Source organism: Pholcus phalangioides, unplaced genomic scaffold (assembly GCF_987345545.1).
Source record: "Pholcus phalangioides strain wild (caught in Gottingen) unplaced genomic scaffold, Ppha-v1.0 ptg000010l_1, whole genome shotgun sequence".
Taxonomy (NCBI): Eukaryota; Metazoa; Arthropoda; class Arachnida; order Araneae; family Pholcidae; genus Pholcus; species Pholcus phalangioides.
The window spans coordinates 12,048,674-12,065,218 of record NW_028301603.1 but is presented as its reverse complement, the minus strand read 5'-3'; the positions used below and the strand labels follow the sequence as shown (position 1 = coordinate 12,065,218).

The window sequence follows — 16,545 nt, the reverse complement described above, 5'->3', positions numbered from 1 at the left end:
GACACATTCAAGAACGTGTTGTGCGTGTGCGTGCCCTTTACATATTTAAGCTGTCAGAGTTATTGATTGCTTCGTGTTATACTAGTGTTGCCAACCTGCCTTCTGTATTTTGGAAATAAGAATGGCAAATGCCGGAATTTTCATGTTTTGCGTGTATCGTGTTGAAGATCCGCCTGCTCTCTGCGGAGCGAATGTTCAATAGGAGTCCATGTGTCCATGCAACTAGAAAACCGTGGTTGTTTTTGCAGAACGTCTAATTGGCCATTAAACTTACTACTACAAAAGCTATTCACAATTACTGTTAAGCCGCGTTTACATGTGCAGTAAAATATCCCGGGAAGTTACCCGTAACAGGGATTTTCGCTACAACCCGTTTACATGGCGTTTAGTTTATGCCGGTATTCCCCTCCCTCTCTTTCTGGAAATTGTCACTGGCTACGCGGGATGAACGGAAATGGTTGGTTCAAGATGGCTGACGAAGGAACTTACAGTAGTTTTCGCGGGACAAATGATTATGGGAGAGGATGTTGGAGTCACCCGCCATTATTCCGCAACAAAGATGGGACTCTTTTGACGGATCTTCGTCCCTCCTTTTTTCCCCATGAGGAAAAAAAAGTTGCCATGCAGGTAATAATCACCAAAGCGACCCCCCCCCCCCAATCTTTCACATGTAAACAGGGCTTCATTTTTGAAAAATCACTATTTTTTCACAATTCTGCTCGTGTAGCAGCGGCGGAATGTGATGACTAACTAGATTGTTTTTGGAAGAAAAAAGAAAGTTTCGCTCTTGTGTTTATAATTTACTGTACATTATTAATAATCAAATCGATATCTCTCTTATTTTTTTTGCAGCTTCAAGGATCCTGGAAAAGATGGACACCAGCATGAAGCCATGTGACGATTTCTACCAGTTCTCCTGCGGGAACTACCTCAGGAGACATGCTGTGCCTGACGACCATTACCACCGCTCCACCATTCAGAGTATGCAGGACGACATATTCGTGGCCCTGAAAAGTAAGCCGTCCCAAACAGCGTTATAAGTACAGTGGAATCCCGTTTTAACGAATACCGATATAACGAAAATCTCGTTTTATAACGAACACTTTTCTAATCCACCGGATAAGTTTACATAGAAACAATGCAAAAAAGAACTGGAATTCCTTTCTTACGAAATTTTGTTACAACGAAGTGATTTCTCCTGTCTCTTGGAGTTCGTTATAACGGGATTCGATTGTATACATACTGTAATGCCGAAAGTTATCTGACACCCATTTCGACCGATTCTGAAAACACCAGTCACGTGACTTACAGGATTTTGGAATATTGGCGATAAATTTTGATCAAGCACTTCTGTCTCCATTTATACAGAAACAGAGAGGTTTATAGACTGTGCTTGTTCTCTTGGTACAAAGGAGATGTCAGTGACTTTTTGCGAATTCACTCAAGTCAGAGCTACACTAGTGTCAATCAAGCCTGGCCCAATAGTCATTCGCAAATATCTGCCTTCCCCTGAGGCAAAGAAGCAGCAGTGGCATGGGCTGGCCACACACTGGCCCAGCGTGACCCAATATTCCTTGGCAAATATTTGCTTCCAGAACACACTCTTCGTGTCGTGATTGTTGATGTTCTTCGGCCAATATTGCGGCCAGACGGATTGGCAGGTCGGGAAGGAAGGCGACTTTGTGGTTGAAAGTTAGAAGTTTTTGGTCGTTTTGTTCGATCAGCCTTCCGATACTTTTCAGCCCGGGTCCCCCACTGGGGACCAGAGTGCTAACGTTGCTACTTGTGACAGAGCCTGGGTGTCTCGCGGTTTCTCCAATTTCCTCCAGCCACCAACAATTGACAATAATTGCCAATGACGGAATGGCCACACTACTTGCCCACGACAAACCCTGGAATGTATTGGGCCAGCCTTAGCACGAGTATCGCTTCCGGAAATTTCGCCCTGACGTTGCAGCTGTCCTGACCGTATGAGTGACCAAGTGATTGGGCGAGTGACCATATAAGTGGGTGAGTGACTGTATGAGTGAACAAGTGAGTGACTATATCATACGTGTCTATATCAATGTTCTCTTTTGACATTTATTGATCTCAATGACGGGCTCATTTTCCAGTGCTGTACGAACGTTAGTCCAATCTGTACAAAGCATGTATGAAATTTCATAAGTGATACCACTGGCAATCTCGAATAGTACCGGATTATGGTCATATCCGAGAGCACTGAGCACCTAAAAGATTACTCCGTGTAGTAGGTTGTTTGTCAAACCATTGAACATTGAAGGACCGGACATACCCCGCTTCCCATCTCAACTAGATGTCGAAGTGTTTTTTTTGTCAAACCAAAGTCAAGTACGTCCGGCCTATGCTGAATGTTGTAGGGATAATGTGTAGGTGATTGCGTGCATGAACATCAATCATATTTGAATGACAAAAATTGGTGAGCACCCTACCATCCTGATTTGTTGCGATGCTATTGAAAAGTTTGCTTTTAGAGTTGAAATCGCCAGCTACAAATATGGGCTTATTGCCGTTACTTGTAAATATTGGTTTTTAATAAGGGGGGGGGGGAGGTATCGAGTCGGTATCGTGTAGAAGGAACAGATTACCATCTGTTGTTGATTTGGGTGATGGCCTCACATGTTGTGGATGTAGAAAGATCAACTGTCTCAGTATGATAATTCCTCTTGATAAGTATAAGGACACCCCCTCCTGGTAGGTTAGGGCGGTCAAGCCTATGGCATTCATATGTAGGGACTTTGAAGTTGCGTGCCGGTGAAAGCCACGATTCTTGTATGAGAACCGCATTCCGGGTCAAATTTATCAATAGTTTCACTCGTTTCATGGAGGTTATTGGGGATTCCGTCAGCATTCCAGCTGAAGATTTTAAAAGAGTTAGTTAGGAGCTGTTATTGACGTATAATATACCATCCTTAATATGACATAGTGGCCTGTAGGTTCCGACTGAAATTGGCAAACAGTGCATACCCCTGAGTCATTTCTTAGCCATCCTGGACTGGCAGCGCGATTTTCGCCATGGTTGTGTGTTTTTTTTGAACTACTTAGAGTTTAATATTACCCATGTTGGGTTATTAATCTAGGGGGAAAAGAAAAAGCAGGTAGGGAAATAAAAAGCAGAAAGACACTCCACTCAATAGGGCAGTGACTGAATGTCACTTCATCAGCCTGTTAGGACGTCATTGAGTTATAATTATTGCTATTCTTTTAACATTAATCATATATATATATATATAATGAATACATTACCTACTCTCATTTTTATACTTGGCGTCAACTATATATCATATTAATAAATGCGATTATGTATTATTAAATGCAGTTAATTATTTGATTAAATTTATATTACTACAAAATTTGATATTTTGCAGTTGATCTAATTATTTACACCAATTATATATAGTTGTTTATATACATTTATAAACTACACTAATCTATATAAAGATACCTTAAGTATTTATAAAATGTCCGATATTTTCGTAAATAGTCCAAAATATTCATGAAAACTGAAGGAGTCGGTATACACGGTTTGCGAAAGAGCTATTTTCTCGAAAGATTATATTTTTATACAGAAAAAAACTCAAATTTTTGTCCATAGAGGGCGCGGCACGAAAGCAAATCACAGATTTTAGACCCGAACCGTTTTTTAACTTCTGTGTCTGAAATGTTTGTAAAGTGTCAGCCGGTGATTCGTGGCTGAGGGGAGAAACAACCTCACCAATAGTGCTTTACGTATGTGGTGTTTCAATGTCAACACCACAATGAAAAGCTTATGCAAGCTCCAATAGCAGGTAAATTCAGAAATGAACTATCAATCGTACACCGTGCATTTTATAGGACTCTGATTTGCATACCTCCAGTGTGCTTTACTATATTTTAGGGTGCTTTACTTATACTTCCAATTTACTTTCGTGAAGCATCCTCTACTGACCAAAATGTGAACTAATTTGTTTTTCCTGTACCAAAAAACCCTTATCCCCACACAATCGGGTACTGTGTGCTGAAATCGTTGGCATCTGATTTAAGCGGGGCCGATGGAATTTACGAATTTATGGGCCACCCTGTACGACCTCCACCAACAGATTTCAATGATTTAAAAATTCAAATTCATAGATTCCAGACGAATTTTCAAGAATCTCAATCACTCCTCCGTTTACATCGGAGAAAAATAACGCCATTTTTATTGGAGAGAATAAACGTTGAAACAAATCCCTTGAAAAATGGTCGATTCTTTCCCTTATAAGGGAAAATTTCTTTCTTCCAAATTTCCTCTGGAAACTTCGTCGAAGAAAATTCCATAAGGGGATTTCAAGGGATTAACACACACGAAAGTGATGAATCCCCGTGTGTAAAGATCAAGTTCCTTTTCCCGATACCCAGGGTGGGGAAAAGATTGCGGGGATTCTCGATCAATTTAAAAGCTCGAGATAAAATGTCACCTACGGGAATTAGGTAGGTGACACGTACCTATAGACGTCTTCGGGAATTAGGGGGGCCCCCACCTTTTCTTCTCGGGGCCGCAAATGCGTTTTTGTACCTCTTGTGAGATTTCTTCCCGAAGCCAATTTCGCGACTAAAAATAAATGACGTTTATAGTCGTTCACGAGAGGAAATTTTTATTTGTGCTATTTTTCTCTGAACACAAACTCTTCGAACGAGAAAATAACGTCGTCGGATTCGAGAACGTCGGTGACGTGACGTTTCGTTTATTTGTCCTTCAACAGCAACAGCAGAGGGTACTTGATCGGTCGTGTGTCTGTCATTGTCGTTGGAAGTAACTTGTGACAGTTTTCGCTGTTGGAACAACTGCTATTGAATTTGTTGTCCGTTTCTCCGGAAATTGATTGTGCGAATTTCTGCGGCGTGGGAAAAGATGGGGGGTCGTCGCAAAATTTACTTCGTTTATGCCTTCTGAAATGCCACGAATAGACGGATAATTTATTATTTAAGATTCCAGTTTACGGATTTTTATCAATGAAGTATGATCATCAGATGATTTGAATATTTTTTCGTGAAATACATTTTTGTTTACTGCGATCTGTAGCAGTTCTTTATTCCCACACCCATCAGCAATTTTAGCAGTAATTAGTAGATTGAATTAAAGGCAATAAACTGCAACTTTAGGCAAAATTTAGTATTATCCCGTATTTTTTTGGGATTACTATTTCCTGAATACTCCTCGATGATGTATGGTAAATATAAGTATGAAGGTATAATCTTATTTGAACCCATATAGAGATGTCACCGATATCAATTACAACGGGTGAATAGTTTTATCAGATCTGCATGCGGAACAGTTCGTCGTGGATCACCTCTGGTCCGCGGACCATATGTTGAGAAATGCTGCTCTATGTAAACATGGTATACCTCTTTATAGTAGCGGTCAAGCTTTACACGCCCATTAAGACTTGCTAAAGGCAAATATAGTGACCGCGTATAAAACCTAACTTGATTTGAACAATATATGTTTTATAATTGGATAATGAATTGTTTCTTCTAATATTCGTTTCAGAACTCATCGAACAGCCATCGGCGGCGAATGACTCGGATGCCATCGTAAAGGTCAAGAAGCTGTATACATCTTGCATGAACATGAGTAAGTCGACGTAAATATCCGTACTATAAGAAGCAGATGTACAGAAATTGAACATCTGCGGATTATGGCGGACGCTTTATTAGTTCAAATGACGCTATAAACGGACACGTCAGATACGCTCGACAATATTAAAATCGGAATAGAGGTTCACAGGTGTTTACGATACCTATCGGAAAATGTTTGCATTATGAATATTGATCATCTGAAGTATCTGTTATCTGAATTTGATTTCAATTTGTGGCCAACAGAACGTCTTCCATAATCCTCATATATAACTTTGTTACTTTACATCGTCATATAATTTTGCTTCCTATACACATACAGGGTGATCAGCGAATAAGCCCTTATTTAAAAATTAAATATCTCTACAACAAAGATCAATACAATTATGCGGTAAACGGTACGTTTATTAGCAAAACTGTAAGAATGTTCTACAGAAATTTCGAAAATTTAGTTTTTTTTTTAAATTTTTTAAAATTAAAAAAAAAAACTGGAGATTTTGGGGTTCCGAAAATCCTCATTTGTGTGAAGAGAAACCACTGCATTCGCCTAAAGTTACTGCATGGGCTGCGGTATGCGCCATGTGTGCTGATAAATTGTTCCAAAATTGTAACGTAACGTTCAGTAGTAATCGTTTCTCGCACGAAGAAGGGGCCGATAATGCCTCTGGCGCATACCGCAGCCCATGCAGTAACTTTAGGCGAATGCGGTGGTTTCTCTTCACACAAATGAGGATTTTCGGAACCCCAAAATCTCCAGTTTTTTTTTTTTTTTAATTTTAAAAAATTCTGTCCATAATCATTTCAAGCAATTAATTTAACCGTGTGTTAGATATTTCGAAATGAATGCCAGTTAATATTGATTACAAACTCATTTATGGTTATTATCATACGCTAATTACAATAAAAGAAAGAGCAGATAACTTCCAATTATAAGTATTAGATAAATTTAACATAAAATGTTAGTTCATTGAACATTGAAGAGAGGAAGAAGAACCTCAATGCAACTGTGGACACCTTTATGGAAGTGTTGCAGTCTGCTTGCGTAAATATACTGGGACGTGCTCAAAAACATAACGAAAAACTTCCCAACTGGTGGACACAGGACTTAGCCATTCATAGAAAGAGGGTTCGAGCCTTGGAGAGAAAATTTCTCAAGGCTAAAGGTAAGTTCAAGGGTGAGACCCGTATACCAAGTTTCAATGGAATACGTCCACCAGAACAGAGGGTGTCTGGGTGTAGTCAGACCAATGTAGTAGTAAGATTTTTATAGTGGAAATTTTCTCTAAAATTTTGTTAATTATACAGTGGAACCTCCCATCACAGATACTCCCCATTAACGGGCATCCAATTTGAAAAAAATCGTAACTACTCAGCTTTTAATCCAATTCGATCAAATAATGTATAGGTAAAAAGAGGGAAATCTCGAGTTTCGCGCATTTGCCGAAAGGTAGCGCTAACGCTCTTCCTTCGGCCGCTACTTCCAGAGGTGTTTGTCAATATTGGTTTGTCCCACAATTGCAAACCGATTCGGATGACTTCATTTTCCAGTAACACGGGTAACCGCCACACTGAAGCCGTACGGGGTCTGACTATTCAGTTAAATATCTCCGGACCTCACAGTGTGCGATTTCTTCTTGTGGGGGGGGGGGTGTTCATAAAAGACTACGTTTATGTGCTTCCCCTTTCAACTACATCAGCCGAATTGAAGATACGCATAACAGCAGCAGTGAATGCAAACATGCTCGCAAAAATTTGGGACGAGTACAGTATAGACATATCCCGTACATCCCAAGGTGAACATATTGAGCACCTTTAATTTGATTTATAATAAACTTTATGATCAGCCATGTAATATAAAATTAATCACAAGTGTCTATGCGTGTGTTCAGTATTTTTCGTAATACACTCATTTCAAATCGGGTGATTCTTTTTGGAACACCCTGTACTTCACTCCCCGTTAGCGGACAGAAAAATCAGGTAAACTCTAATTTTTTCCAAACTCGAAATTAAGAGATTGTTCTTAATTATTTGGTCATAAACCGACAATTTATCATATTCTACTTAGATTATGCTTAATCCCAAACTGGTATTGCCAAACATGATAAATCGTCAATTGATTAGATAATTATAACTGAACATAACTATGATCCAGGATGGTGAATTCGAATGGTAATGTTGGTTTTTGTTTGTTGATACGTGTGAAGGAAGCCAAGGCTGATAATGTTGTAACGAATGTTTTTATCTTTATACGTATTTAAATGTTTATTGCAAAATATGTGTAGTGCACGTATCATGTGCGGGCAAAAATAATTTAATTGGTTTAATGAAGAGGAGAAAGGTCATAGATTTTTCCACATTTATTAGACTTCCCAACTTTATTTGGGAATTATGCATAACCTCCGATATAAATGATAAATGTACTGAAATTTAATCAAAACATCTTTATATCGAGACGATTGTTGAATATGCTTAACCACTAGTGCATCACCTTTACAGTAGCATAAACACTTTAACGTTAAAGTGTGTGGGGAACCAATTACGACCAGATCGAAATGTATAAATGTGAAAGTCGTTCTACTCCATATCGTACCTCCCGATTAGCGGACACTCCCCGTTAGCGGACAGAATTTTTGTTCCCATGGGTGTACGTTATTGAAATGTTCTACTTTACTAACACTACTCCGACCTATGCGTTCCGGAGGACGTTCATTGAAACTTGGTACATACGCTATGTAGTTCATAGGAAAAAGGAAAATTCAGAATAACAAAGCGCCATTTTTGTTTCCCGCCTGGTGGTCAAAAATTGAACTATTTTTTGTTTATTTCATTCATCTCTCTCCCATGGTGTCTTGAAGATATCCTAAACATTTGCCTGTATTCGGATAAGCAGTTTTTGAGAAAATCTACTCGGAGTACGGGGACTTCAATTACAATCACCTTGTATACTAAAATTTTACCACCATGATGGGAAATAACAGATCATGACTCATCGTAAAATGTTTTAGGTGGAATAGAGCGGTGTTCATTTTTTCACCTGTTGATCTGTGGAAATAGGTGCAAAAATATTTTCGGAACGGTGAAAAATACATGAACAAGACGGATAATTTGAGGGCCAGCAAAGAAATGAACAAACGGGAAAAATGGTTTGGACCGGAAAAATAACCGAAATTCTAAACGGTTTGCAGGGTTAGCATCGCTAGGTCAGGGGAATTTTTTTCAAGACAGGGGGAAAGAGACTGAAAAACATCGGATAGGTGGCGCTGACGTACACAAGTCTGAGAAAAAATACACAAATAACGAAACAGCATGCCTCCAAATCGTTTATTACAGCAGTATGTGTTGCACATGACCACTACACACATTGCAGGCGAGTCATAAATCCAGCAACGGAAGAGTGCAGCAGGTCCGCATACACGGTTTTACAACGGTGAACTGGTTCCGGATTAGGAGCGCAAGTTCTTATAACAGTCTCATTTGCATATTCCCACGGAAGTCGCCCGTACCAGCGCCACCTATCGGCTGTTTTTTAGTTCTTTTTCCTGTCGAAAGAATTCCCGTGACCTTAGCGATGCTAACCCTGCAAACTGTTTTTTATTTCGGTTTTTATTCATTTTTAAAGTTTCTACGGACTTTTTGCTGACAGCGGGGGAAGAAGGGGGGGGTCAAAAATGGCTAAAAATTTGCTGACGTAATACGTGAACGGCCCCTTTGGTCAGAACATGATATCTCCAAAAAAATGGCTTCTGATCTAAAAGAAAGTACTGCTAATTATAACTAATTAGATGTGAGATAAATGCGCAAATACGTGTGTGTGCGGCTAAACAACATGCTGATGTATGATATTCTTCATTTGTATTTGTTTGTATGCTTTATTTTTGATTTTTAAAATGCAATGAAAATGCTTACAGGGGCGTAGCCAGAAATTTCGTTTCGGGGGGGGGGGCCAAAGTAACAGAACAATTTATTTGGCCATCTTTTTCCCTTTTTTCGGTCATTTTCTCACATTTCGGGGGGGGGGACCAGACCCCCAAGTCCCCCCCCCCCCCTTCCTCGCTACGCCATTGAATGCTTATATCTCAAAAATGTGATTTTGGAAACCAAACACCACAGAATTACGTTTCAGCTACATTAATAGGGCGATGTAGAGTTTTAAATGCATCTCGTATATTATTGATCACGAATTTTTATGTTTTATGTCGTACATGCACGCATTAACATTGAAATATATATATATGTATGTATGGACCGCCGGGAAGCTCCATTTGCTAATTAATATGACCTTAATAAATTTCACCACAATTATGAATACTTAGCTTTCATATTCCATTAACCTAATGCAATTTTTTCTACGTAGTTTTCTTTTAATCCGCCATTTTTGTGAATATCATTTTACTGTCATTTGATATCGAATTAACCTCAACGATCGATAAAAACCCTTAATCGAATCCCACGTGTAGTTTCTATCGAATTATAGTTGGAAAGACATTTTCCAGACGCCAATTAATAATCATTTTATTACTATAAATATGAATGGGGGAGAGGGTGAATGACTCTTAATGTAGCCTAGATCAAGGGGGTGGCCAACGTCTTTCTGTTCGCGGGCCAACATAATGGCCGGCTGTAGCGTCGCGGGCCGCATCGGTGGCGCAACTTCGGCGTATAAGCCGCTAGATTATTAATTGAATTAATTAGTTAGTTATTAAATTAATTTCGCCACTAGAAGTAAGAAGTTTGTAAGCAGTTTGTTAATCAAGAAATCTGCTGATGGAACCGATGGTTAAAAAATAATTATCACAAATTTAATTTTTTCACCGTACTTTTACCTTGTCGCGGGCCGCACAAAATCACTTACGGGCCAGCTGTTGGCCAGCCCTGGCGTAGATAACAACAAGGTGATATCTAGAGCCTGGATTATATGCAAATGCATCATATACAATGAAGAGCCAAAAAAACTGGTTGCCTGTCTAATATCGTGTAGGGCCCCCGCGAGCCCCCAGAAGTGCCGCAACACGACGTGGCATGGACTCGACTAATGTCTGAAGTAGTGCTGGAGGTAATTGATACCATGAATCCTGCAGGGCTGTCCATAAATCCGTAGGAGTAAGAGGGGGTGGAGATCTCTTCTGAACAGCACGTTGCAAGGCATCCCAGATATGTTCAATAATGTTCATGTCTGGGGATTTAGGTGGCCAGCGGAAGTGTCTAAAATCAGAAGAGTGTTCCGGAGCCACTTTGTAGCAATTCTGGACGTGTGGGGTGTCGCATTGTCCTGTTGAAATTGTCCAAGTCCGTCGGAATGCACAATGGACATGAATGGGTGCAGGTGATCAGACAGGATACTTATGTACCTGTCAGAGTCGTATCTAGACGTATCAGGGGTCCCATATCACGCCAACTGCACACGCCCCCTACCATCACAGAGCCTCCACCAGCTTGAACTGTTGAGATGTAGGGTCCATGAGGTTGTCTCCATACCCGTACACGTCCATCAGCTCGAAGCAATTGGAACCGAGACTCGTCAGCCCAGGCAACGTGTTTCCAGTCCTCAACAGTCCAATGCCGGTGATGTCGGGCCCAGGCGAGGCGTAAAGCTTTGTGTCGTGCAGTCATCAAGGGTACACCAGTGGGCCTTCGGCTCCGAAAGCCCATACCGATGATGTTTCGTACGCTGACACTTGTTGATGGCCCAGCATTGAAATCTGCAGCAATTTGCGGAAGGGTTGCACGTCGGTCCCGTTCTTGCATGATCTTTTTCCGGCCGCAGCGATGCCGTAGATTTAATTTTTTACCGGATTCCCGATATTCACAGTACACTCGTGAAATGGTCTTACGTGAAAATCCAAATTTCATCGCTACCTCGGAGATGCTATGTCCCATCTCTCGTGCGCCGACTATAACACCACGTTCAAACTCACTTAAATCTCGATAACCTGCCATTGCAGCAGCAGTGACCGATCTAACGACTATGCCAGACGCTTGTTGCGTTATATAGGCGTTGCCGACCGCAGCGCCGTACTCTGATTGGTTCCATATCTCTTTATTTGCATACGCATGCCTGTACCAGTTTTTTTGGCTCTTCAGTTTAAATGCATAAAATCACCGAAAGTTTACAATAAGTGCACATGTTTGGCATTTTTTATGAATCGTTTTGTACCAATTAAAGTTAAAGATTATTTTTAACTTCCTCTATTTTTCGAATTTCCCTATGAAGTTTCTTCAGTTTTTTCAAGGAAATATTGCACTATTGAGTATTGCTCATGTTAGGCATTATTTTTAGGTATTTTAAATAGAATGCATATTTTTGCACTTCTATAGATGCATGTGTGCTTAATTTTTGCGCGTATTTTTTTTTTTTTAGTTTTACTGCATTTTGTTTTCTCTTACGTTACGCCAGTGTTTCCCAAAGTGGGCAATATCTCCCTCTAAATGGCGATGAAATGATCTAGGGGGCTATAGAAGCTATGGATTTAACATATGAACGTATGGGTTAGGCCATAGTCTCTTCAGTGCTTTTAAATATTTGTTTTTCTTTTAGTACGTATTTTTCCATTTTTAGTGAACTTTCAGCATTTTTAAATGCATATTTTCATTCATTTTCTATGTACAGTATATTTAAAAAAAAACTATACTTACGGCATATTGAAGAATTTTTAAGGCACTTTTTTTTATTTTGCGCATATATTTCAGTATTTTCAATATACATAATTTTCAAGAATTTTTTTATTAATTGTTAGAAAATTTATTTATTGTTTGAAAATTAATTAATTGTTTGAAATGCATTTATTTTTTTCATTTTCGTGTACTTTTTAGTGTACTTCATTTTTAGTGTCATACTTTGGCATATGATACTAGATGGATTTTTGTTTCTCATTTTTCGGACATATTTTTGTTTCATTTCATCGTATACCTCGGCAGTGCATATTTCAGCGTTTTCAGTTAATATTTCAGCGTTTTTAGTTGACATTTCAGCGTTTTTAGTTGACATTTCAGCGTTTTTAGTTGACATTTCAGCGTTTTTAGTTGACATTTCAGCATTTTTAGTGCATATTTAAATGCATTTTTATGTATTAGTATTTCTAAGCATTAAATACATATAGTTTTTAATTTTTATAATTGCATTTTTAATTGAGTTGCTGTATTTTAGAAATATGACATCCATAGACATCCATATCCATATGAATAAATATGACATCCATTTGTTATGGGAGCTTTTCCTCCACCGCCTGTTAGGCATTTTGCCTGTTGTAGAGAGAGAAAGAGAGAGCATTTGTATTGTATTTCATCGTTTTTAGTCCATATTTCAGCGCATATTTTCCACATTTTAAATCCAGGCAATTTTGAATACTTAAATTTCATATTCCATTAAGCTAATGTAATATTACATACGGGAAAATAATTTTTTCTTTGTAGTTTTCTCTTAACCCGCCATTTTTGTGAATATAATTTTACTGTCATTCGATATCGAATCAACCTCAAAACGATCGCTAAAAAACCCCCTTAATGGAATCCCACGTCGAGTTTCGATCAAATTACAGTGGGAAAAGAGACATTTTCCAGAGACTCCAATTAATAATCATCTTATTATTATTATTATATATGAATGGAGAGAGGCTAAACGACTCTTAATATAGCCCAGATAATACAAGGTGATAACACATAATAAGCGTCATTTGCATTTCTTGCGGTCACCGTTTCCTGCTTTCAGTTAATAGCCGATGAATATCCATAAGTTCCTTGCGCATATGACCGCTTGTAATTTCGGTAATAGCCTCTTTCTATGGCCCTACTTAAGGATTGTATAAAGTAAGGCTATTTCGGAAGATTAGCTCATTTCACACTAAAAATGCTTTCCACTTTTTGGCGCACATTCTTAAAGTGATATTCGCATTACGGGAACCAAATTTGGCACTTATTTATTATTATTTAATGTTATGAATGGAGCTTTTCACCATTAAGTGGCAACACATAATAAATATTAAGTTGAAAACTCCCAAATGGGAGAGGGTATAGGCTATTATGATTACGTTAATGAGATTTTTTCCCCGGAAAATTTTCGAATATTCAATTTACAGGGTGATTCAGTGTGATTCTTATGACGCTTATGTATTACCATTGACATTTAATTGCCATTTTATCTCAAAAACTTGAGCCACTCTGATAAAGCCGATGAAAGATTCGGAATCAGCGCCCCAAAATCACTGAAATACCTTTTAAAACAAAATCGGTGTTGTGAAGTGTAATTTTTGTGGTTAAAGTTGGCAGCTTTACAATTTTTGGTAATTTTTTTTGGCTATAATTGGAAATTTTGCTTGCCTTAGATCAGTTTTCTGGCCGTAACTGTGACTTTAGTCACTAGTTATAGTTGTTTCCTGGCTATAGTTAGCAACAGTAATTACCTCTGACATTTTTCTGGCTATATTAGGTAATTTTACTAACCCCTTGGTATTTTGTTTTAGTTATATTTGGCAACTATACTTAATTTTGATTTTGATGATTCTTTTGGTTATAACTGGCAACTTTACTCACCTGGGACAATTTTTTGGCTGTGATTAGCAGCGAAGTGGACCTTTCCTGGATATTATGCCGAGATGGACTCGGAAAGAAAAGTCATCTGTCACCGCCGGCATTCGAACCCGAATCCTCTTGCGAACCAGGCAAGTGTGCTACCATATACATCCCCACAGAGACACGACCCTGCTTTCCTTATTTCACGCACGAGGGCGGGATCGGTGCTCCTCTCTAGGGGGGGGGGACATTTTTTGAAGTTACTACTGAGGCCTCTACTTCAGCGCTTCAAGCCACAGTACGTGGAATAAGGAATGAGGCAGGGTCGTATCTCGATTGGTGTACACGGTAGTGCACTTGCCCGATTTGCAAGAGGACGTATAGAGTCGATTCCCGGTGGATATCAGATGGCTTTCCTTTCCGAATTCAACTCTACATAATATCCAGAAAAGGTGCATTTCCTCTATTGGGCTAAGAAAAAGCCGTCTCTCTTCCTCTCCGCAATTGGCAATTTTTCTTAATTTTTTTTTCTTTCTAGCTATAATCGGCAACTTTACTTACTTTGGAAAATTTCTCTGGGGAAAATCGGGAACTTTGACCTGTACAAAAGTATTTTTAGTGATTAAATTGATGTACGTACATAGTATTGGATCCAGATTTCCGTGTTTTTATGAAGGGGATATGGTCAGCCTTTCGCTACTGATACATTTCTACCGGAACAACTTTCGCAAGAGGCGTAGTTGGGGGGTGCTCCTTGGCTTGTCTGAGATTGGGCATCCCATGATTTAGCTTTAGATTATAACATTCTTTCCGCTACGCAAGGCATCATTGTAGAAACCACATACAGTGGAACTTCGGTTAACGAGCGGTTCGGTTAGCGAAAAATTCGCATAACGAGAGAAAATTTGAAAAAATATATATATATATTCCATATTAACGAGTGATGATTCGCATTACGATCAAAAAATTTTGCGCTTTGTTTATTTATTGTCACGTTTTCACAGCTAAGCTGATGATTTTTCGCTTTCGTGCACACACGTACTGTGGGATAATAGGTAATGTTCTCCCTACAGTATCTATCCAGCGTGCCTCATTGGAAAAACTGAGTGTGACTATTATACTAGATGTGACTATTATACTATTAGAAACTAGATGTCGCATTGTAATCGCGCGTATGTGTGTGCGCGCTTGTTTTTTATATACATTCTGCTTGGCGAGGACGAACTGATGGACCTCCATTGCATGAAACAGCAAAATATTATATTGAAGGTATCTTATTATTGCGGGAGAGAGAAGAAATTTCACATTTGAAAAGTGAGAAGTCCCTCACTTTTTAAATGTGATTAGAGAGACGTGCAAAATTCGGTAGAAAAGTACCAATGAAATAGAAGCACAGTAAAACAAGCAATAAATCTGTCCAACGACAATGCAATTTCCTATCCCCGAGAAATCCTAAAAACGAGGCAAAAAGCAAGTGTCAATGGATACGTTCTTTTTAAAATCACACAAAAAATAATAAGAATGCAAACAACAGTGAGTCCGTAAATTGTCCGCCACGAGATGGCCCTCTTCTCTCTCGTTGTTTCGAGAAAGTGAATTTGTATACATTATATCGTATCGCATATTTGTTTATGGCGTTATTACATTATACATACTGTACATATTTCACTTGAAAGCTCTAATTCTTCACTTCTCTTTTTGTGTGTGTGGCCCCCCTTCAGCACTTGCCGTGGCTCCCCTTTCCATTTGTGGTTCCTTTATATCTCCGGCCTCCTTTTAGAGTATCCCATGGCCACAAACGGGCCACATGGCATCCAGGTAGCGAACTACTGTAGTATTATCTATAATCTATATACAATATATATAAAATTGATTTTCTGTCTGTCTGTCTGTCTGTGTGTATGTTCTCTATACAAATCTACAATTTCAGATCGCTCGTCAGCAAATTTTGCATATATACCAAATGGGACCCGTCTTAAACGATAAGCTACTTTAAAATTTGGTCAGAGCAGGGTAAATGCCCCAAATGTGCAAAAAAACTGTCGGGCAACAATGGTTTTTGAGCCTCAACAATCACTTTCGGAACGTTTACTTTGGTTACAGTGGTTCCCTAGCAATGCGCTTCAGACGTGTATACGCCTTTGCAATGGTTTGTCACTTCTTTAACGCTGCCAGTGTATGTATAATAGTTTATACCTTTGTAATGGTTTGCCACGTTTTAAATACTCCCAGTAACGAGGCTTTTTGAATAGACGTCATAATCATCATCAGCATCACTTTGAGGGTATGCAAAGGATGGTCCCCATAGAAATCGGTGTCAAAATTGCCGATTTTACTGTAGAAATGTGGAAATTTAGTGGGGTTTTTTTTGTCACATCAATAATTTTAAAAGTTGTATTGAATTCATGGTTTTTGAAATATTGAGTT

The 16,545-nt window shown here is 38.9% G+C and overlaps 1 protein-coding gene across 2 annotated transcripts in view; it reads left to right on the top strand.

Moving 5' to 3' along the window:
- Nucleotides 1-16,545, top strand: part of LOC149080928 (endothelin-converting enzyme 2-like) — a 312,513-nt gene that overhangs the window by 169,790 nt on the left and 126,178 nt on the right. For both annotated transcript variants that reach the window (XR_016193399.1, XM_089237622.1), the window contains exons 4-5: nt 853-1,014; nt 5,528-5,611. Coding sequence is in view for 1 of the 2 variants with exons in the window: in XM_089237622.1 (XP_089093748.1) it covers nt 853-1,014; nt 5,528-5,611 (246 nt within the window). In the remaining variant the exon portion in view is untranslated. The remainder of the gene's footprint in view (nt 1-852; nt 1,015-5,527; nt 5,612-16,545) is intronic.